The sequence below is a fragment of the Osmerus eperlanus genome, chromosome 7 (assembly GCF_963692335.1).
Source record: "Osmerus eperlanus chromosome 7, fOsmEpe2.1, whole genome shotgun sequence".
Lineage (NCBI taxonomy): Eukaryota > Metazoa > Chordata > Actinopteri > Osmeriformes > Osmeridae > Osmerus > Osmerus eperlanus.
The window spans coordinates 19,475,202-19,498,275 of NC_085024.1; the positions used below are offsets into that span (position 1 = coordinate 19,475,202).

Below are 23,074 nucleotides of genomic sequence, written 5' to 3' on the forward strand. Positions count from 1 at the left end.
CGATGTTTTTATAAAAAAGCTATTATGGGGTTTTCATTTAGATTATATCAACTGACATTATTTTAGATTTTATTTTATCATTTTGTTTTGTCCCATTATGTTTCATCATGATGTATCCTTTATTTCTCCATGATGAAATATAGGCTGCTAAATAAATTAAGCTATAATTTGTATTAATGCTGGTTATCAATCAAACTTAGAGCAAACTTATATCAATTAGCTCGAGGAAGGAAACATGCGCCCCTCTCTCCCGCCCTTGTCATTATTTGGGAACTCCGCCCTCAGATTCTTTTAAACACGCCTCCACTTTGCTTTCTCTTCGCGCAATTGGCTGAAGAAGCTTGAGATCCCGCCCCCTTCACATACTTTTTGAATATATTTACATTTCAGAATCGCCAAGAAAACCAGCTGAACCACCACCACCTTCCCCTCAACCACTTTACAGGGAAAGTGGGTGTGAATGTGTGTATCATAGTTTGGTATGTAATAAGCGACACCACCGAGAACACACTGCTAAGACTGGTTGCCTGTGGACCTGCGGGTTCATGTCAGTTTGAAATCTTCAAGCAAGAGGAATACCAAGGAACAAGTCAGAGGGAGTAAACGATGGCATTTGTGACTGTTTGGAGCTGCGTGTCCCTGTCCATAATACTCACATTCCTTGTGCGCTCGGGTAAGGATACCTTTATTAATGACTTTGGTAATGTAGCATCCGCGGGTTGTTGTGAGGTCACGGCAGACCTATTCGCTTGTCTACGATTTCTTTCTATTGTTATGCTTGACGTTTCAAGTTTGAAGGTGTGTGTGTGTTTGAGTGAAGACCAAATATTCACCCGAGAGCATTTTGTTCTGTCAGTTTTTAAAATAGGCTAATTTCGAAGCAGAGCGCTGGGACAGTTGACTGCACGTTCTACGCGCACTCTGCAGATCTTAGTCAATGCCAATATGGGTTGTGTTAGAGTAGCCTGCCAGCGTTAAAGTGACATGAGAAATCCGTACGTTGACAATGCATAAAAGAACAATTGAAATTGTGGGAGGACTAGCAGGACTCGACCATCGATCATCGACGCGTCCGGATTCCACGAGACCCTCGAAAACGAAAACAAAAGTAAAAGTCGCCCACATGTCTTACACCTTTTAAAACCGTAAAACATGCATGCCGGAGTGCATTTTAAATGCAATTATTATCTAAGTAAAACAATAGGCCACAACTAATTATGCACCGCTGCTTAACAGAACACGTTAGGGTGTCTGTAGCCAGACGTAGCCTTGATACATGCATGGCGGTGAGTCCGCACGTAGCATTAATATCACAGGATAATGGCTATTTTCAATAACACCCGCAGGAGATGGGAATGCTACGCACTTGCCCGTGTCCAGAGACAGTCGCAGTGCTGCTCTGCATAATGTCATAGGCTATCATATGTCACAACCTCGCACTGACTGTTCCCTATGAGTCGTCAATGGACTATCAGAGTAAACCTGATACAGCCTATAGACTATCAATAAAATCGTTAGCGTGCCAAATCATCAGACCAACCCCGACGCCATTGTCTCTTGTCCCCTGTGTCTGCTTGGGATAGTCCTGTTCCCATGGGGACAGCCTATTTCATGCTTGCCATCCCATGGTAAGTGCATCTGCTGCCGATCGGGGATTGGGATTCATATGAAGTCTCTGAGACAACTTGCTCTTTTCCTGAACAGCTTTGGGTAAAACACCATCTGTTTAAGGGAATAGAGACTCTGTAACAATGCCTATTAGTCACAAAAATTTTGGATGACATCAACTGAAATAATGATTCAAATCCTGTAGATGGTAAAAGTGTTTGATTGCTTTAAGAGGCAGCTCAGGAAATAACTTAACTGCCTACCTATGTATCTGCTGATATCGGGTATTGTATGAAGTGGTATATATTGTTTACGTCGAACAGAGCAGTGAAGGGGTTAAAGTCAGACCTGCGCGGTGCCGATGACGTCTCCTGTTGGGAGAACGGTACAGCGCTCCCTCCTTGCTAGTCTCCCTGTGACTGCACTCTGATAGCCTTCCTTACTCTCGCCCTGGCATTGATTCCTCCGAGTATGTGTGTGTGTGTGTGTGTTATAAAGGGAGATGGGGGATTTAGTGCAAATGATTCATATGCATGTAGGCGTTTGCATTTATGCATGTTTGTCTAACTGGAGAGCTGTGTGTATGTATGCGTGTGTGTGTGTTGCTGCTTACAGTGCAGGGTTTTTCCTGAGCTGCAGGCTGCCTCTGTTGGGGGCTGGTTGGTGATCACTGTCATTAATCTAACTGCTGACAGGGCCCAGGGAGTGGGGGTGGAGTGGGGGGAAGATGGAGAGAGGGGGGCCGAACGGCTAGGAGAGGAGGAGGAGGAAGAGGAGGAGGAGGGGGGGGGAACAGAGAGAGAGAGAGATGGCTAGAGTCACTGCACGGATGGATAGACTTGAGAGACAGAAGGTCAAAGTTAGCTAACCGTGGAGTAAATTAGAGGGAGAGAACGGGAAGGAGAGGAGGATGGAGAGAAGAAGGGGTGGATGGGGGGGGGTGGAGGAGGTGCACAAGAAGGGCAAAGACTTAACAGCACGTGTCTGCTGGGCAGGCCTGAGGCACACACGCACGCACACACGCACACACACAGTCAGCGCTCTGTATAGACGGTTTGGCAGTGAGAGGTGGCCGATCTCGGACAGCTGCAGGCCAAACCGGCATCCTCTGAGTTGCTAATGCAACCAGCCCCACCTCCGCCGCGGGCGGGCGCCACCGCTGCATCCGCCGCCGAGCTGCTTCCGCCGGGCCGGCTGAGCTAGCCCCCCCTCCCCCTTAAATCACTTCCATGTTTGTTTCTCTGACTGCGGGCCAATGGCAGCCCTCTGTTTTAGCCTGTTCTCATTATGTTTATAGGCCTCACCTCTGCTGGGACCATACTGCTGAAAACTGACAGCAGTTGTATGCCGTTAAAGAAAAAAGTTTTGAATTTATCGCCGGGGCAAACACACACACACACACCTCGAAATGCTGAGTATAAATCAATGTTGTAGTAAGCCACAGACTCACCAATAAGGGAATCATATGCACACACACACACCCTCAGATGGCTGACACAGTACACTACAGTTTCCACTTGAATGCAGCGGGAATTAGATTGCATACGCAAGAGTGCTAGACTGAGCCCAATTAGGTTTTTTGATGCTTGTCAGGTGGAGATTGCATCATGTCAGAGTAGGATTTCCTTCTTACTTTCTTCCACATTACACTGGAATCACTGCTTCCGCCTGGCGCTTTGTTCTTTAATGCTCTGAAGAAGCCTTCACCATAAGCCAAGGTTTATCCTTTGATCCGAACCTCCAGGAGGATAATTCTCTACCCAAATAAAATAAAGTTGTCGACAATTTAATTAAAACGCAAGACCTCCGCCCGCGCTCCCACTCCCGTTCTCTCCAGTTCTACTGGAACAGAGTGCATCAGTCCCCGGATAAACCCGAGCCAGCATGGAATGGTATTGCATCCTTATTTCGTGATTTTCTCTCTTGTAGGGCGACATGATTGGAAAATCAAAACTTGGCAGCCGCTATCGGCATGCTCGTCAACATGGGAAGGGCTGAGGAGGGCTGTTGGTACACGGCCCACCGGTGTTGGATCGAGGAGCATTTGATCTGCCATTTCAGTTAAAGGGGCTTTCAGAGAGGCCTCTGTCTCCCAGTACACAACCACCAGGAAATATTCAAACATAAACAAATGTATCACCTTTTGAAAGTTACAACTGATAGAGGGAGAGAGTTGAGTGTGGTGGGTTGATTTTATCCTTCCCAGAGTTTTATGATTCGATTACTCAAGTGGAATGGTTCTTAAGCTGCTTGTTTAGTGCTGGTGACAAGCCGTGTCATCTGTTGTATAATTCTCCACCATTGTCTTGTCTCCCTGTGGCTGCCTACTGCTTTTAATGTTTCTGTTCTACAAATCCAGTTCCAACTGAACCTTCCCAGGCTGTCAGTCCTTTTATATCAGGGTGGAGAGGAGAAGATCAGATGTGGAAGTATCGAGTCTCCCCGCAAGCGTCACATGCCACCGCATGTTTCCTTTGACAGGAAACTTGATCTGTCCTCGAGAGTTCAGATATGAAAATGGGCTGACCCAAACACACAAGACGACCCATGACAGTGTTGATGACTTGTTAGTCAGGAGTGTTATTTTGAAACGGTAATACTGGTTCCAGAAGTGCAGACATCACCTTGGGTATAATTATCTCCTTAGCTTCTCCCTAGACCGAGCTGTCCAACCTTGCTACTGGAGATCTAACTACCTGTTGATTTTCACTCCAGGCCCAGTTGTAACAAACAAGATTCAACTTGTTGACCAGGCTTTTCTTAGAATCAGATGTGTGGGATTAGGGTTGGAATGGTAAAAAAAAGGAACATTTTAGAAGATGGTAGCCTTCCAGGAACAGGGTTGGGCAGTGCTTCACTAGAGATGGATCATCATAACAGTGGTGCCTACTGTCCTTGAGTGTAAAAATCAATTGGAAAACAGTTTTAGCAAACTTTTTTTCATGTTTGAAGGAAACATGGACTTGGGAAAGCCACATCAGCTCCTGCCAAACCTTCAGCCTGTCAATCATTCTAGTCCTGGTTCTCTTCCTCTGCTGGTTGGTCCGTGCGAGGTATCCCCTCCCCCTTCCTGTTCCCTTACAGTGACCTCGCAGTCCCCTGATACAGCAGCTTTCATGGCAGCAACCCTTGGCTCTGTCTGTTTGCCCTCGCTGTTGAGACGGTGAAATCAGTAAACATCGATTCGCACTTCAGCCGTTGCCGGGTGCCGCGCATGGGGCGCTGCGGCAATGTGTTCTTTGAACGTGGGGCTCTCATGTGAAGCACTTCCAAAATTGAATTCAGCAATGGGGAGCGTAAACGAAGAGGGTGAGAGACAGAGAAAGGCTGAAAGAGAAAGAGAGAGGGAGGGAGACAGAGAGACACTGAGTGAAGGAGAGAGAGAGACAAGAGGATCCTGAGATTGAAAAGTGATAGAGAGCCAAAGAGGTGAACATTCCCTTCCACGGGAAACACAGTTGCCATGGTGTAGAGTAAACCCCCCCATCCCCCGTCGCCGGCCCCTGTGCTTGTTTAACACCCCCTCCGGCTGCTGTGACACCTGTCTCCGTGACTCCCGCTGGGCCGCGGCGCTAACACAGCGAGACGGCGGGCCCCGGTAATGCCGGTGATTATCCCCGTACTCAGGCGCCGGTTCTAGACCTCGCTCTCCTTGATTGGAAGAGAGGAGCTGATTGAGCCCAAAGGCCAAGCGTCTCAAATGGAAGGGATGGATCCAGTGTGTCTCTCCGGAGCCAGGGCTAATGCACACTCCCGTCCAGAAAGCCGGAGAACGACCAGAGTGAATGGGCCGTGATGAGGTTCTCCTCTGGAGAGATAAAGGGAGTGGAGAGAGGTAGATTAGCCCAGGTGAGACAGCCTCGGCTGGGTGGAGACACAGTCCACCGGGCATCGCACCGGGCAGTCCATCGGGGGGGAGGGGGGGGGGGGGGAGGGGGAGAGAGACTCCAACAAACGAGTGACTGATGGAGGGGCTGGGAGTTGAGAGGGGAGGGGTGGAGGAAGACGAGGGAGAGGGAGGGGCCTGCAGCTCAACCAAGCCAGTCGGAGAGCCCGTAGGAAGGGAAGAAAGAGAGGGGAGCAAGAAAGGAGAGATCAGGGAGGGGGGGGGGGTCAAGGGTAGACCACAGGCAACGCACTGTGAATCAGAGAATGTTGGTGGGGAAAATAAGAGTGAGATAGGGGCAGGTGGATGAAAAATCAAATTTATTTGTATAGCCCTTTTTACACGCAAGCATGTCACAGAGGGCTTCACATACGCCCATAGAACTGCCCCTCAACCAACCTAAACCCTCAAGGACCTCAAGATGACCACAAACTATACGGCTCAGACTAGAACAGATAAGATGGTGATGGATGGAAGTTGTTCTACACACACACACACACACACACACACGCACACACACCAACACGCGTTCACACACACACAAACACACACACAGGCAAAGGCAAACATATCCATCAGTATTGTATACCTGTTATGCAGGTCATGGACAGTGCTTTTACTCACAGAGAGAGTTCCGTGTTCATTTCGTCAAATAAAATGAGCGGCCATCACATCGCCTGTTATCCCACACCCCCCCCGCACACTTTCTGTCTCTCTCCTTTTCATTCTTTCTTTCTTTCTCTCGCTCATACACAATCGATCGCGTGCTAGTACTGGGCTCGCATGCTAACGCAACGAAGATCCTTTTGGCGACATTAAGGTAATATTTTCAGAAGCGAACACACTGCATTGAAGCTTTGATGAGCCTAGCTTTTCTCAATACCTCCAAATGTCAGCTTTGCTGCAGACTCTCATTCAGAATGTTATGATATGATGATGTGTGTATGCCTGCTGGATGGACAGCAATGGTTATTCATTTTTCTCCCAAGGCAGTCTGCTCTTTTGAACAAAGATGAAAGCTGATATAAAACAGTTTTTAATCACGTCAAGCAGAAATGTGATAATAGTTTTCATAACATGCCAGTGAATTTAGTCTTTCAATGTTTTGAAGTCAGTCAGAGAGGGAAAAGGTGGGTAAAAGTTTATGAAATGCTAATTGTTTTTAGCTATGAGCGATTTGGTTACATAATACCAATTATTTGTTTATCTGAACAGTTCTATACAGCCTTTGAGGAATGAGCAAATCAGATGAATGCCAGATTTACTGATAAGGACCAACACCGACAGATCAAACAGACTAGATTGGCCAATACCACCTTGGAAAGATGCCAGTGAAATGTTTACGCAATGCAAAAATCGTCTTCAGTCTCCAACCCTTTTTAACCATTATTCCTTTACATAATACACACCCTCCTTCTCTCTCTCTCTCTCTCTCTCGCTCGCTCTCTGACAACAGCATCAGTGGTGAGCTTTGATCTGCTTCATTAGTCAACTGTAAACAACTATTAATTAGAGGCAATTAATTAACAACGCATGAAAACAATCTTGGGAAAGTTAGCCACTCTTAAGACCGCCAAGTGTTCAAGGAGGAAGAGAGAGGGAGGGAGGGAGGGAGGGAGAGAAGGTTTGAGGGAGTTGTCGAGTGGGTCTTAGCATGGAAGTAGAGACAGAATGAGGTGTGAGGGTGTTTGGGTGGATGGGGGATTTACTGAGATGATTCGCTGGGCTCCCTTTGAGATTCACAAGGTCATAAAATTCTTGCGAGCCCTTTTCAGTGGGCAAAACCAAAGCGGGTGTGGGCGGCCAGTGGTGGGCGAAGGAGGACCGGTCCAAGAGGATCGGCGGCACAGATGGGAAGCCATGACTGCACTTCACAAGACCCTCTTCCCTTTCGCCCCAACCCCTCTCCCCCCCAGTGCGAGTACGATTGTCACGCTCAGCGCTGCGTAAACCGTCCCGAAAACCTTGATGGGTGAAGTGGATCACGCCGGAGTCGGCCAAAAGGGGAAACCGGCGATGGAAGAGGTGGTGACGGCATCCTGGCGTGTCGCTGCTCCTTCCTCTTGTACGCCAGTAGATCGAAGCGCGGCCCATCCCCGGTGGATGCAGCCTTGCTCGACTGCAGCCTCTCACGGCTGCAGTCGCGGGTGTCTGCAGACGATAGGCTGATATCGCCATGTCCATCTGCAGGGGAGAATAATGTTATCATGGGCCGCAGATGGGGCATGTCCATACCATCTCTCCCTGGCTTGGCTGGAAAGGGAGGAGCAGGAGGAGGTGAGGAACGCCAGCCAGACAGCTCCTCTGTCAGTCAACCACCCTGACTGCCAACTAGCCAGCCAGCCACTCAGCTAGCTAGTCAGCCAGTAAAACCATTCAGTCCTTCAGCCGGCCTGCCTGCCAGCTGGCCATTCAGCCAGCCAACGACACTGACTGTGTTTGACGCTCAGGCCTAAGGCTAGGCTGTAAGGTAGGCTTGGCAGCGAGGGCGACTGAGACATTGCTTTCCTACGTCAGGGGAGGGGGGTTCAGCTTGGGGAAAACGGAAAAGGAACAGTGGGAGCAGAAATGGGTCGATGGACGCTTAGGTTCAAACCCAGTGTTGTTTGTCTTTGTTGGTTTCTCCTGTGGTCAGCTGGTAAGGTGTAGCGATCTCTGGTCCTTATGACGCCATTTAGAATGCCCCCCCTCCTCCTCCACACACACACACACACACACACACACACACACACACACGCTGAAGTTGATCAATGCAGCCCCTGGTGTTCATCCAGCAGAGTTTGAGAGACACTGTTTTTTGTCCGTGTTTGTGTGGAATGTCAGTGGTTGAAATCCTATCTGACCAGCTTGAACGACTTCAGCCTGACTTAATCATTGGAACAAATGATCCAAATGACCTCACAACCCCATCTAATCTACTGTCTCTGCAGACCCTTGCTATTACACCATAGTGACAAATACTTATTCTTCCGCTACCTGTGGAACTTTGGTTTGTAATCCTACTTTTGACGCAAAACATATGTTGGTTTTGATTTGGTGTTTAACATAGAAAATGGCAGGTCCCTTTCAACTTGAAAATAGCTTAGTGTAACCTCAACGTCCTTCCTACGAATTCTCCCTACTTGTTTATGCAATTAAAACATTTGCCGTGGCAATAGATTGCAATGTTGCTGTGGGGAAACAGATTTATAGGCTTACACGGAAAATTAAAAACAAACATAAAACACAGGTAATTAAAAAGCAGGTTGATCCCAAAAGGGATGGGGGGTATATAAATATAAATTATTCCTTGCTTTATTGACGCACATTGCCCCCCACACACACACACACACACACACAGCACACATATACAGGACAGACGTGTGTGTGTACTGGATGGGCTGATTCTTCTCCCAGCATCACTCACATGTCAGGTTCTATAGAAGCTTCCAGTCCCGTTCCAGCGACACAGAAGATGAATGATGAACACACCTGGTGCACTTACACACACACACACACACACATACACCCATACACACACGCACCCATACACGCATGCATACTGTGTACAAACACACACACACACACAGTACACACCCACACACATCTGTCTGTTGTGTTCATGTTTCTCTTCTCCCAGATGGTTGTGTTTGTAGTTTGGCATCCCTCTAAGTCCCCTTTGTCCTCACTCAGAACCTGATCTTTCTCTTTTGATGTCTGTGACTCTGTGACTTTTAAACGACCTGTCTATCCTTTGTGATCCCTTTCTCTTTTTCCCCTCTTGTCATTCTTCCACTCCTCCTGTTTAAACCCTCCCTTTCATCCCCTCCTCACATCCCTCCCTCTTGCCCTCAGCGGGAATCTGATACGAGGACCAAATAGTGATTAATTGGTGTTGTGTATGTACTCACCATGGACCCTGGAAGGGTTTATTGCCATCCCTCCGCCCCCCGCCCCCCACTGTCAGCCTATCTCCCACCCAGCCGTGCTCTTAAACGACAGTAGCCATGCTCACACACACTCCACTTCCCCCTGCATCTGGGGCGACGTGTGGATTGAGCGCGCACAATGGCCACCTCGGAGCCGGGCGAGAGGGGGAGAGAGAGAGCGAGAGAGAGGGAGGGAGGGGGAGAAACCGACAGAGACCAGGGAGGGAGGGAGGGAGGGAGGTAGAGAAAGAGAGGGGTACCGATTTTCGTGGGAGGGGACGTCTAGATCCTTAAAGGCTTGCTGCCTGGTGATGGATCTCTTGGCGAGCAGCTGCAGCCCTCCCTCCCGGCCCCCCAGCACCCCCCCCCCCCCCAGCCCCAGCCTCCCTCCCAGCCCCCCAGCCCCAGCCTCCCTCCCAGCCCCCCGGCCCCAGCCTCCCTCCCAGCCCCCCGGCCCCAGCCTCCCTCCCAGCCCCCCGGCCCCAGCCTCCCTCCCAGCCCCCCGGCCCCAGCCTCCCTCCCAGCCCCCCGGCCCCAGCCTCCCTCCCAAACTTTTGCCCCAGGCTGTGGAGATGTGCGTCAGGCCCAGGTGTGGAGAGGGAGGGAGGGGGATAGGGACAGTGAGAGGGAGAAGGGGGATAGAGAGAGAGAGACAGAGAGGCAGACATTAGACTAGGCCCAGTTGGCCAGCTGGAACGCCAGTGCTATTGCTTTTTCAATGCATTTGCATAGACAAAATGTGTGGTTTTTTTTTTTTCTCGCGCTCTTTCTCTTCGTCTCTCCATTTATCTACCTGCTGTCCCTTCCATTCCATTCCACCATTATTGTTTTATTCAATCTCCTCCTACGCTCTCTCCTTTGGTCTAGCTATCTCCTCATCTTTCCTTCTTTCCTCACCTTGCGCTCTGTTGGTTACCGTCCCCCCGCCCCCTCTCTCTCTCTCTCTCCCTCCCTCTCTCGCTCTCTCTCCGCTCTGTAATGCTAGCTTTCCTCCCCCATCTCTCTGGCTCTCGCTCTGGGCTTGCTGAAGTGTGCACTTTGCTTATGTGCTGTGCTGCACTTCTGGAGATGGACGTTATCCTTCTCCTCCACGTTCATATTTTAGACCCCCTCCATCCCTTTTCTCCTTTCATCTCCTCCTGTGGTTCCATTTCCCCACCGGCACGCGGCGAACAACATCCCTACTCTCTACCTCACCCCCCCCCCCCCTCTGCATCTCTCTCCCTGGCTTCTCTCTCTCTTTTCTGTCTCTCTATTTTTCTCTTTCTCACTCTCCCCAGCCGTTCTAACTCCCCTCCCTTCTGTGTTCCTCTCCTTACAGCTCTTCCCCCCCCCACCCCCCCTCTCAACAGCCCCATCTCCCCCAAGTCTCGGTGAAAGTGGATGCAAAGCTCCACTTTTTTCTTCTTCTTGAGCCTTGAGAAGTTTAGCCTCGTTTATAAAAATTCATTTTTAATTTGCTCATTTTTCTCTGCAGGCCAAACCGAGATGATGTCGAATGAGTTGGGATGGGGGGGGGGGGGGGGGGGGTAGGTAGCTGTAGGATCTTATTAACCCACTCCCTGTATTCTGCTCTTTCTGCCGTTTCATCTCTTCTCTACTTGCTCCCCTCTACTTGCTCTCCTCTCTTCCTTCCATTTCCATTTAACCGTGTTTATCTTTTTATCTATTATATATCGGCGTCCGTCTATTCCTCTCCTGACTCATCACGTGGGCTTGGGTGCACTGTGTGTGTGTGTGCGTTCCTTAAGGACCTCAGAGATATGATGCTTGGCTCGTCTGTTATTCCCCTCACACGTGCTGGCGCACACACACACACACGCACGCACACGCACATCATTGTGCCACTGCTGTTATCATGCTGAACACATACCGTGTATGTGTGTGTGTGTGTGTACAAAGCTGCAGTCCAGGGCTATCCAGAAGGTGTCACTGGTGTTGGGAACACACTGTCCATGCCAGACACTGGATCTAGCAGACTTTCACACTTTGAGAGAGCGCTAATGTTCCATAGCGCACCCACACACGGACAGCACACACACACGGGCAACACACACACACACGCTCACACATACTCCTTAGTCCATGTTCTTGTTTCTCTCCACTCCTACACATAACACACACACACACATACATAGGGCTCTTCAATGATGACGTTCAGTTCAGACCTCCACTCCCAGCCTCCCACTCCCAAGCACACACACACACATGCATGCAGGGGGCCAGTTTAGTGGATGGATAAACAGCTTGGAGATGAGCTCTCCCAGAGGACAGGCTGAAGGATAGGAGACAGAACGATTTAGTGCTACCTCCTTCCCTCCTTTCCCCTGTACTCTCCCCTACAAAGTCTGCTCTCCTTCTCCTTTGCTCCCCCCCCCCCCCTTATCTTTTATTTATCTCTCTCTTTCCGTCAGCACATCCATATTTCTGGCTTTCCAGCCCCCAGCCTCAGAAATGTACCACCAGGAGGAGACGCTTCCTGTTGGCAGCGTCTTACCCCGTCTATCTCCCCTCTTTCCCCATCTCCTTGCTGTCACACCAACAAATCCCATCTCTTCCTGTACGGCTCCCGCTCTCCATCCCCTCTCTTTCGCTCTCTCTCTCTCTCTCTCTCTCTCTCTCTCTCTCTCTCTCTCTCTCTCTCTCTCTCTCTCTCTCTCTCTCTCTCTCTCTCTCTCTCTCTCTCTCTCTCTCTCTCGCCCTCTCTCGCCCTCTCCGGTCCAGGTTCACCTACTCTAAACACTTTCAGGGGTTGGGAGGGGGCAGCCTACGAGGAAGGGTAGACAGAGAGAAAGAAAGAAAGAGAGGCGGGGGGGGGGGGCTGCAGTAGGGGCGGGAGCAGGGCCTGGGAGGGGGGGCGGGGGGGGGGGCTTGGGGGGCGAGCGCGGCGGCCCAGCATGGCCAGGGAGAACCCAAGCCACAGTCAGGAATCGGAAACACGTCGGGCAGCTTTAGATTAATCTCCTTAATTGTGCTTGTGAAAATTTGGGTTGTGACACACTTGTTATTGCTTTGTGTTATTAATAAAAGAGCAAAAGAAACGAGAGATGGAGGGAGGGAGGTGAGGGACGGGAAGGGGATAGAATCAATATGGGAAGCTTAGAAGGAAATTAAAACTGGCGAAGGGACAGTTGGGGGACAGGCTTTGGAAGCTGTTATTAGCTGCTCGATTTAATGACTGGTATTTTACTGGTTGGAACAGGCCGACACAATGGGCAGTAATTGGTTCTGCGATTGGACCCTGGTTGCAGCTTCCTTATTTAAAACAAAGCTGTTTCGGATCCCAGCACAATGGTGAAGAAAGACGAGAAATCAAGGCATTGAAAGGACAGATTTTTTTTTGTTCTTTTTTTCTCTGTGTTACCTCTAGCTCTCCCTCTCTTTCTTTATATATATATTAGTATCTTTATCTCTCTGAATGACTTCATTCATAAAAGGACAAAGGACAGTTGATTAAAAGAGAAAACCCAGGTACATTTGAATGAGTGTGTGTGTGCACGTGTGTGTGCACGTGTTTCCATCCAGGTAGCAGATCAGCTTGTTGATACACCTCTGATTTGCATATCACAACTGCTACATAATGTAAATGGTAAGTAATAAATAAGGGAAGGTGGAATCAAACCAGCAGAGTGACACACACTCACACACACCAGTCACCCCCAGCCCCACCATCGCTGTTTGATAGATTGATAGATTCGAATTTTATAAATGTATTTATTTTTGCTTCGATTATTCAATATTTACATTTACCACACGAATCGTCCGCCAGTGACACTCTTTCAATTACATTGCACATCTCCTTGTGTAAACATTGCGTGTTGAGGAAATGTGATTCTGTAATAACTGCGTCTCCAGGACTGATGACAGGGGTGCGAAGCGGGAGGAGCAGAAATGAGGATTTCAGCGGCAGCCTGCATCACGTAGCCTACCTTACGTTTGATCACGTCTCCCCAACTTGGTCCCCTCCGCGCCCCCCACCCCCACCAACCCTCATTAAAACCATGACGAACAAGGCTCCAAAAATGATGACGATGACTTCATGCTATTCTGGGATGGACCTGAAGCAAAGCACGACCATTCTTACGTTTGAGCACGTAACTGTCTTGTCATTCTGTCTCGCATACAAAACTGCAGACACACAAACACATACACATATACACACACACACACACACACACACACACACACACACACACCGATGGTTGTTAAAAGGGACATGATAATGAGTATGGATCCGGAGTGGTGGCTGCTGTGGAAGTGACTCACTTTATTTGAAGTGGAGAAACATCAGTTATTATCCATATTTATCACCATTAGGCCCTAAGACTCTGCTGTTGAACACACACCCCGATCCAAGCCTGGGGACCACACACACACACACCCTTAGGGTAGGAGGGGGGGGAGAACTACACACGTGTGCCAGGGGGCGTCTGATGAAGATAAGAAAGGAGGAAGATGGAGAAGACTGAGTGTTGACGAAGAACTTCCCGAGAAAGGAGAGAATGGTGTATATTAGACCCAAAAATGGAAGAGAAAAAATACCCCAAAAAAAGAGAAAATGAAGAGATTGCAGTTGAGCCACGGGGCAGGACGATTAGAATTTCCAGATCATAATTACTCAGAGAGAGCGAGGGAGGGAGAGAGAGCTAGAGAGAGTGTCAGAGGCCGTGCATTCTGGGAAATAACAGCCTTAACCTGAGGAGGCGGGTTCAACCGAGGAACATCGAGAGACAGTGAGGAGGGTGAGAGAATGAGGAAAAGTGGAGGATGGAGGGTGAGAGCGGGATGAGACGGGGGGTCGGGGGCAGAGGGGTTGGGGGGTGGATAAAGGGATTAATCTAATCAGATGTAATCCTAGCGGTGATATTAGTGTGAGTTATTTTGGGGGGCCAGAGAGGGAAAAGGGAAATGGATTATATCTCTAAATCATTTTAATGATGATTCCCCCTCACTATTAAACCTCAGCCAACAGGCCAAACAAACAGTGTAATTAGAGAAGATGAGGAAATGGGAGTTGGTCTCGTTGAAGCTCATCTACTGAGTGGAGAAACAGGAAGACCTTCAGAAACAACGGAGATGGCCTTCATTAGCCCAAAAATTCATCACGTCGGGAGAACAAAGTTTCCTCGCTTCTCGCTTCCAACCTAATTGAAACGAGGCAGGAAATGAGAAGCTGAACACAGGGACAGGTGTGACCCGGAGGAGGGTGGCGGTGATGGCAATGATGATGATGATGATGATTATGTTGGCGATGAAGACAAGGACGAGGAGGTGCAGGAACTAGAAATGTCAAAACCGGCAACAGAGTCAGGCTTCAAATTCTCGCTCTGACCTCCCCTCCAAGGACAACGCTCTGTAGATAAAGTGGGCGTGGCCTCTTCACATGCAATACTGGGAGTCAGGTGGCTGAGCGGTGAGGGAATCGGGCCAGTAATCATAAGGTTGCCAGTTCGATTCCCGGCTGTGCCAAATGACGTTGTGTCCTTGGGCAAGGCACTTCACCCTACTTGCCTCAGGGGAATGTCCCTGTACTTACTGTAAGTTGCTCTGGATAAGAGCGTCTGCGAAATGACTAAAGGTAAATGTAAACTGTTATGTAGGGAGTCAGATGGCTGAGCGGACTGAGTCGGGCTATTAATTAGAAGGTTGTTGGTTCGATTCCCGGCCATGCTAAAATGACGTTGTGTCCTTGGGCAAGGCACTTCACCCTACTTGCCTCGGGGAGACTGTCCCTGTACTTACTGTAAGTCGCTCTGGATTCTCCAGTATATGGCCGAGTGACTCAATGTACATGGATATACACAGCAGATGCTGTATAAGCATTTATCTCTGACCGGAAGTTGAACTGAGTGGGAGAGCGAAGGGGTGTCTGGTGTGTGTGTGTGTGTGTGTTTGCGTTGGATGAACAGAAGGAATCGGTAGGTGAGTGCAGATATGTTGATCCCAATGGAGCTGGGAAACCTTCTGTGAAGAGACGGTACAATAGAGATAGTACAAGAGAGAGAGAGGGAGAGGAGGTGAAAGGGGAACAGGTGTATGTGTGTGTGTGTGTGTGGCTGCAGCAGAGAGTGCTGGATAACTGCCGTGACCTGCTGCCCTTAGAAGTGTTTCGACACCGACCCCTTGGCTGTCTCATCAGCGGTGCTACCACACATGGATACACACACACACGCACGTTAAACAAGACACCAACAGTCTTTCTTTTGCTTCCTCTCCGCCCTCTCTCTCACTCACACACACACACACACACACACACACACACACACACACACACACTCACTCACTCAGGAGTAATCCAACCACGACCCAGAGGATATGCAGGTAATGCACCTCAGACACCCTTCTCTTTTCTCTCTTTCACTCTCTTCTCTCTCTCATGTATTTGTCTATCACTCTCTATCCATCTTTCTCTCTTTCACTCTCTTCTCTCTCTCTCATGTATCTGTCTCTCTCTCATGTATCTGTCTCTCTCTCATGTATCTGTCTATCTGTCCCCATCTTTCTCTCCTTCACACTGTCTGTCTCCCTCTTGAGTTTATTCCTCTCTACTCCAAATCCTCATCTCCATATTCATCACAAGTCATCTAAGACTTCAATGTGGCTGGCTGGCTGACAGGCCTGCTGGCTGATTGGACGGCTGGATGATTGGGTGGCTGGATGATTGGGTGGCTGGTTGTATGTTTGGGAAAGAAAGCTATCAGAAATAAACCTGCAGCAGCAACGACTTGCAGAACGGAGAAAAGCCATTTCAGTTTCCAATGTAGCGTGCAGTCACAAAAGTGTGTGTGTGTGTGTGTGTTTGTTTGTTTGTGTGTGTGTGTAAAGTTTAAAAGGGGTTTTGGAGGGCCGATTCAGGTCACATAGTAGTTGAATGCAGGCCAACTGTTGGAACACCATTAGCATGGGGATTCTAGGGGGTTTTATAGTGTCAATCTCTTTCACTTTCAGACTGACGCTGTAAATACGTTTTCCTGGTACAACGGCAAGAATGAGAACTAAAAACTGAAAGTCTGAAAATATACAATCAAATAAGGGAACAAATTAGAGAAGGAGATGTGAATGTGGGGGTGAGAGTAAGGATGAAAAGGAGATCATAGAAAGATTGCTTTAAATCCTTTCATTCTTAGTTTGAGCCGTACCCATGATGCAATGGAAGGCAATGTGTTTGGCGGGGGCGTTTTAAAGAGTGGTTTAGAAGTAGTTCTCTCTCTCTCTCTTTTTTCCCTTTTTCTTTTTGAAACTGGTGCCACCCGCATAGCTGAAAGGCATCTACAGTCCAGCCCTTGATCAAAGAAACAATGTCACACTAAGGTGGTATGAACACACACACCAGGTTAAGGCAAGTCTGATGTCAGTGAATGACTTGTTGAAGCCTGAAGTATAACAAATTCCTCATCAAACCTGTTGAACCAGTTCTGTTCATCACTCACCAGGTACTGCTACACACACACACACACACACACGCACACACACACACACACACACACACACACACACACAGCGTTCACACACAGCCCACACACGGCACACAGTCAAGAATGGAGTTATTAAGTGTATTTTACTCGTATGTACACTGTATGTACAGTATATTATGTATATTATTTTTCTCTTACTGAGTCAAATAGCCCAAAACGTCCGAAACAGCTGTCTCCTGTTCTGTCCATTTTCACCCCTCCCTTCAACCCAACCTCCCTGTCTTCTCTTCATATTTGTTCTCTTCCACCTGTTCTCTCTGGTCTTTCACTCACTGTATCCATCTCTCAGGGTATCTGAAGACAGGCGCATGTAGTCAATTATGCTCCCTGTTAACGAGGCAGATAAATCTAATTGCTCTCTGGGCTCACAACGGCTGCTTCCTCTCGGCCCACTGGAAGGGCATCACTCCTTCGCTCCCTCCCTCCATCTGTCTAAGCCTCTCTCTGTCTCCTCTCTTTCTCTCTCTCTCTCTCCCCCCGAATCTCCCTTTTCAGCTCTCAGCATGTCTGTCATTTCAACCCCTCTCTTTATCTTTGTGTCCACTCCTACCTCTCCAGCCATCTGTCTCTCCATCCACCCACTTACACTCTCTCTCTCTCTCTCTCTCTCTCTCTCTCTCTCTCTCTCTCTCTCTCTCTCTCTCTCTCGTTCTCATTCCATCCCTTTCTATGTTCTCCTTCCCTTTCTCCTCATATGATCCTCCCCCCTGTGTGTGCGGTCAGTGTGGATGAGTGTGGGATGGGAGGTGGAAGGTTGAGAGCTGTGGGTTGGATTGGGTGTTCAGAATGGAGACCATGGATTGGCTGTTAATCGGTGCCCGAGGCCTGGTGACGAGGTCACACATTGCTGCTGGAGTCGGAGTGGATGATTGAGCGCACACATACTCTTTCTGGTTCCACAAATACACACTCGCACACAAACGTACGCAAACACTCGTACAGGGGTGTGAACACGCGTACACCGGGGTGCAAACACAAGCACACCCGTGCAAACACAAACTTCACACTACCATGTCAAACACTTTATAGAAACAGACCAAAACGTTTACAGTGTATTAATGTGATGTCAACAATTTTCGGATCCCCATGGTGTTGAAATGTGTTTTGTACATACTGCTGGCTCTAATAGACCTTTATAGTGTTTGGACCCGTGTCTGTGTACTTGTGTGTGTGTGTGTGTGTGTGTGTGTGTTTGTGTGTCCGGGCGCTGTGTCTGTTCAGTGATGAGCTGACTTCTCAGAGCTCGGCTGGAGACGCCGTCTGTCTCCGAGGACTCTGATTGGCTCAGCATGGAAGGATGAGCTTGAGGTAGATGAGGTGGAAATGAACTCAACTCAAAGCTACTCTCTCTTATTCTCTTACTCACACACACACATGCATGCACACCGACACACACACACACACACGTGCGGACAAAGCCACGACCCGACATTCACGTTGAAACTCAAAACACACAAAGCATGATGACTCATACACACACACACACACACACACACACACACACACACACACACCTAGACACGCTACATTCAGAGTGCCAGTGGTCTCCTCTCCATCTCTGTAGGCGATGTTTGGGAAGGTGGGCCGGGGCAGGCATGATTGGGTAATGATAACGCTGGTAGTTTGAGCTTCATGGAGCGGCAAGGTGGTTTAGTTGCGGGAGTGGCCAATCAGCAGCCCACGCTGAGTGCAGGTTACCAGCCCCGCTTCTGATTGGCCAGAGCACACACAGGTTGTGTGTGTGTGTGTGTGCGTGGTGTGTAGAATGTTTGTGCTTGTAGGTATGTGATTGAGTTCGTTGCAGATGATGGATAGGACTGGTTCTACAGTGAAATTAGTGTTCATGTGAAATTCAAGCACGTGTGTGTGTGGGTACATGCTGTTAAAACAACAATTGAATACAAGAATTCATCCACATCATGCCGGATTTAATAGTCCTAGTCCTAACACCCTGGTCTAGGTCCTAGTCATAACCTAGATCCCCCCCTATCACTAGATGTGTCATGTCACTCAAGCAACTCTCTGTCTCCATGGCTACTTCATTGTTGCGATGCTTTTCTATTGGACACCTCACAGGAGCCCTCCCTGCTCATTGGACAACTTGGAGCGCCCAACTCGATATCGAGAAGAATGATGATTTCTCACGTTTCCGTGAATTTACGGCAGCTCTTATAGATTGTTAGTGGTGCTGTTTCAGTTGCGGAATGAATGTATGTACGCAGTTCATAACCTATGCCACGCTATGACAGGTAATCAGTAGCTTGCCCCGATGCTCCATTTGGGCGACTGATCACCGCATAAAAAAGCCCTGTAACGGTGATTTGTACCATCTATAAAATCGAGGGAGCGGAGAAAGGGATGAGGGGGCGGGGGGGGGCGGGGGCGGGGGGGGGGCGTGGAGGTGGGTGCGGACTTGAGGATATTTCACGGGGGTTTAGGGTTGGCGGTTGGAGGTGTGCTAATCGAAGGGTGGGTGTCTGGGTGGAGGAAAGGGACTGATGCACGTCTCCTGGTTGGAGCGAGCGTAGGGAACGGGGCCTCACCCCGACGGATAGGATGACTGACGGCTGCGAAGGCCAATCAATAAAGGGCCACAGTGCGTCCCTGTCAAGCAGATGGCAAATCGGAGAGCAGCGTGACACCAAGACAAATGGACACAATCAGATCTACAGAGAGATGAGCGTTGCATGTGTGCGACACCCAAACGGACTCGCACGTACACACACACACACACGCGCACATACAAATAAGCAGATTTTTCTCTAGAGGGGAAGATTGACAAAGCAGAAGAGCGAGACAGATGGAGTATAAAGGGAGAGAGAGAGAAGGAGGATAAGGGAGAGCGACTGTGTTGCTCAGACCCCTACCTTCAAATCTGTTTGTTCTGTGACTAATGTTCTCCCACTCCTCTCCTCCTGTTGATCCCGCGCGCTCTCTCTCTCTCTCTCTTTCCATCTTTCTCACTCTCGCATTCGTCTTTGCAATTGCACATTAATTTTTCAGTGTCAATCTGGCTGGTGCCCTTAGCTTGTCTCCTTGCCTCCCTCTCTCTCCGCCCATCTCAACAGGAAGTTTCTCATTCCCCTTTACTTTTCTTCCCTTGCTTCGCAAGCTCTTGTTTGTTTTCTTTCCCTGTGAGGCTTTGGTCAGTGTGAGTGTGTGTGTGTGTGTGTGTGTGTGTGTGTGTGTGTTTGGTAAGCACCATTTGTCTCCTTTGTTCTCGAGAGCAGGAAGATAAATATAATTAGACAAATGAAATAGCTACGTTCTCCTTATCTCTCCTCTTGCCTCTGCGCAAGGCCACCTCATTCATCTCTTGCTCGCTCGCTCATCCTCTCTCTCACCCTCCTTGCCCTTCCTGTCCTCGCTCTCACTACCCACTTCTTCACCCCCCCCCCCCATCTCTCCCCACTGACGTTTTTTCCATTTCCGATGTGAAAGTTACCGTTTGAATAAACATATTTATCCTGCCTAATAGCATACATCCTTGCAGACCCTGATTTAGCGCTGCCTCCTTATCTGCTGCAAACATACTTTGCTCCTACTCTCTCCCTCTGTCTCTTTGGCTTTCTCTTTCCACCTACCTCTCTGCCCATTCCGACACCCTCAGTGCATCACAAAAGCATTCCTAAACAACTGCTGGGCTTGTACGAGTTGCTATGATAACTCAGACATGTTTTGCCATTACACCAAGAACATTGTATAATACATATTCTATCAGATTGTGTCATATAGAATCCGCCTTGAATTCTTCTGAAACTCAGAAGGTTCTTTTGTTTTTTTTTATATATATATTTGTTTCTCTCTATTTATCTCTCAAAGGAGATCATCATCTTGTTTAAACAGTGCCAATAGCTGGGTTTTTGTATTGAATGTTTTTTGACCATGAAAGCACAAAGGATTAAATATCAGCAAAAGACTAGTGTTTTTGTTAGAGTAAATCTTTAGCTCTAACACCAGCCACAGAACACAAAAATGATGTTTGAGAATTATGTATTCTGTATTTATTTGATAACTGTGGGTCAGTTAATGTTATAAGCGTTAAAAGAGGGACATGTTTCCGAATGAATCTAATAGTAATACTAAAATCAATTTGAAACCCTGAATTCTCTCTCTAAACAGAAACCATGTAATATGTCTGCACGCTTAAACTAAAGGCAGCTAGGAAGGATGGCTATGTGAGTTTGTCCTTGGTTTATAGCTGACCTTTCACCAAGAATTTTCTCTACTCTTGTCAGAAGCTCCTATTTTTGTCTGTGTGTGTGTGTGTGTGTGTGCGCCTATACTTCAGATTTGTGTGTCTGTGTGTTCTACAGGTATGCATGGATGTGTGTTTGACAAGCCTTGTATTTTGCTTTGCGCTAGCATGCTACTGTGATCTTCAATAGAGGAAACATGGGGGACAACGTCCCCCATGTTTCTTGGTTTGTAGTTACCGGAAAGAAACAGCATGTGTGACTGCGTGAATGTGGTTAAAAAAAAGGGTGTGTGTGTGTGAGATCTGTGGTCTCCAGGAGTATAATGTGGGGTTCAAGGCCAGCCTGCCAGTGTGTATCAATGTGTGAGCATATCTAGGAGTGTGTGTGTGTGTCTTTGTATTTGTCTGTGAATTCTTGTTTAAATTCATTGCTTCCTTGTATGTCAAAATGTCCAATATGATCACACTCACCATATTAGTGAGTTTGGCTAAGCCCGAAGTAAGTGAGTGTGTGTGCGCGTGTGTGCCAGTCAGCTTAAAGTAAAGTGTGAAGAGTGTCTGTGATTGTTTGTCAAACTGTCCGTTAAGATTAGCGTCTTTGCGCTTGTCTTTACCCAGCGTATAAACGCGTGTCTGTGTGTGCCTCTCTTTTCTGAGTGTCGTCCTTTCTAATCCTGGTTACAAGTGACTGTGTGTGTGTGTGTGTGTGTGTGTGTGTGTGTGTATGCATGCTCAAATGTGTGTCTGTGACATGCTGACACCAGCTCACCAGGTAGGCAGATTTGGGCAAGGAGCCACGCTTGTCTGAAGGCGGATGAGTCACACGTCAACCGTCCGTGGTCGCTAGGCAGCGATTGGCTGGCTTTAGCCCAACGGCGCTAGAAACCGGGCCCTTGGTTTCCTGTTTGAATATTTTATGGCGGTGTGTATGCTAATAGCTCTGTGTAATTACCTCTTGCCTTCTCTTGCCATTAGTCAGGCTAGCCAGGGCTGGTTTGCCAGTGTTATTTTTAGATGTTATTAATGGTAATTCTCATTGCCACAAACATCTTTTGCTCTCACTGTCACACTCTTGCTCCGTCTTGCGATATCCATCTTGGTCACTCACTCACTCACTCACTCACTCTCTCTCTCTCTCTCTCTCTCTCTCTCTCTCTCTCTCTCTCTCTCTCTCTCTCTCTCTCTCTCTCTCTCTCTCCTCTCCCCTCTCTCTTACTGTCTAACTCCACCACTCTCTCTCTTTGACTGGCCACCTCTTTTTTTTTACCCTTTTTCCTTCTTCCCTAATATTTTGCTCCATTTCCCCTTTGCAAATGTGTCTCTGTGGCCTGTTCTGCTTTGTCCATTGCTCCTTCAGTCCCTCTCTCCTCTCCTTCACCCCTGCTCCTTCAGTCCCTCTCTCCTCTCCTTCACCCCCGCTCCTTCAGTCCCTCTCTCCTCTCCTTCACCCCTGCTCCTTCAGTCCCTCTCTCCTCTCCTTCACCCCCGCTCCTTCAGTCCCTCTCTCCTCTCCTTCACCCCTGCGGCCTCATCACACTTCTCCTTCTCTCTGTCTCTCCTTTACAAAACCGTCTGGTTGTGTTCCGGGGAGTTTGAGCCACACTGAAAATGCGACTGTGTCCACATCTTCATCCTCTCTCCTATCCCTCTAGTTCTTTCTCTCACTCATTCCTCTCGCCACCTCACTGACTGAGCCTCAATATCCGATGGGGTTTATTGGTATGACATTCATGGTGGCAAAGCCCTTTATCCTTCCTGGGCTCCCTATCTCATTCTGTTTCTCCCTGCCCTCTTTCCCCTCTCTCTCTCTCTCTCTCTCTCTCTCTCTCACTCTCACACTCACACTCACACTCACACTCACACTCACACTCACACTCACACTCACACTCACACTCACACTCACACTCACACTCACACTCACACTCACACTCACACTCACACTCACACTCACTCTCTCTCTCTCTCTCTCACAGTCACTCCTCTCTCTCTCTCTCTCTCA

At 48.5% G+C, this 23,074-nt stretch overlaps 1 protein-coding gene across 1 annotated transcript in view; it reads left to right on the forward strand.

Annotated features, from left to right (window-relative positions):
- Positions 1-560: 560 nt before the first annotated feature.
- cadm4 (cell adhesion molecule 4) overlaps positions 561-23,074 on the forward strand; it is a gene marked incomplete at its 5' end in the record, with an annotated part of 47,653 nt that continues 25,139 nt past the window's right edge. The window contains 1 exon segment of the mRNA XM_062466215.1: positions 561-673. Coding sequence (XP_062322199.1) covers positions 561-673 — 113 coding nt within the window.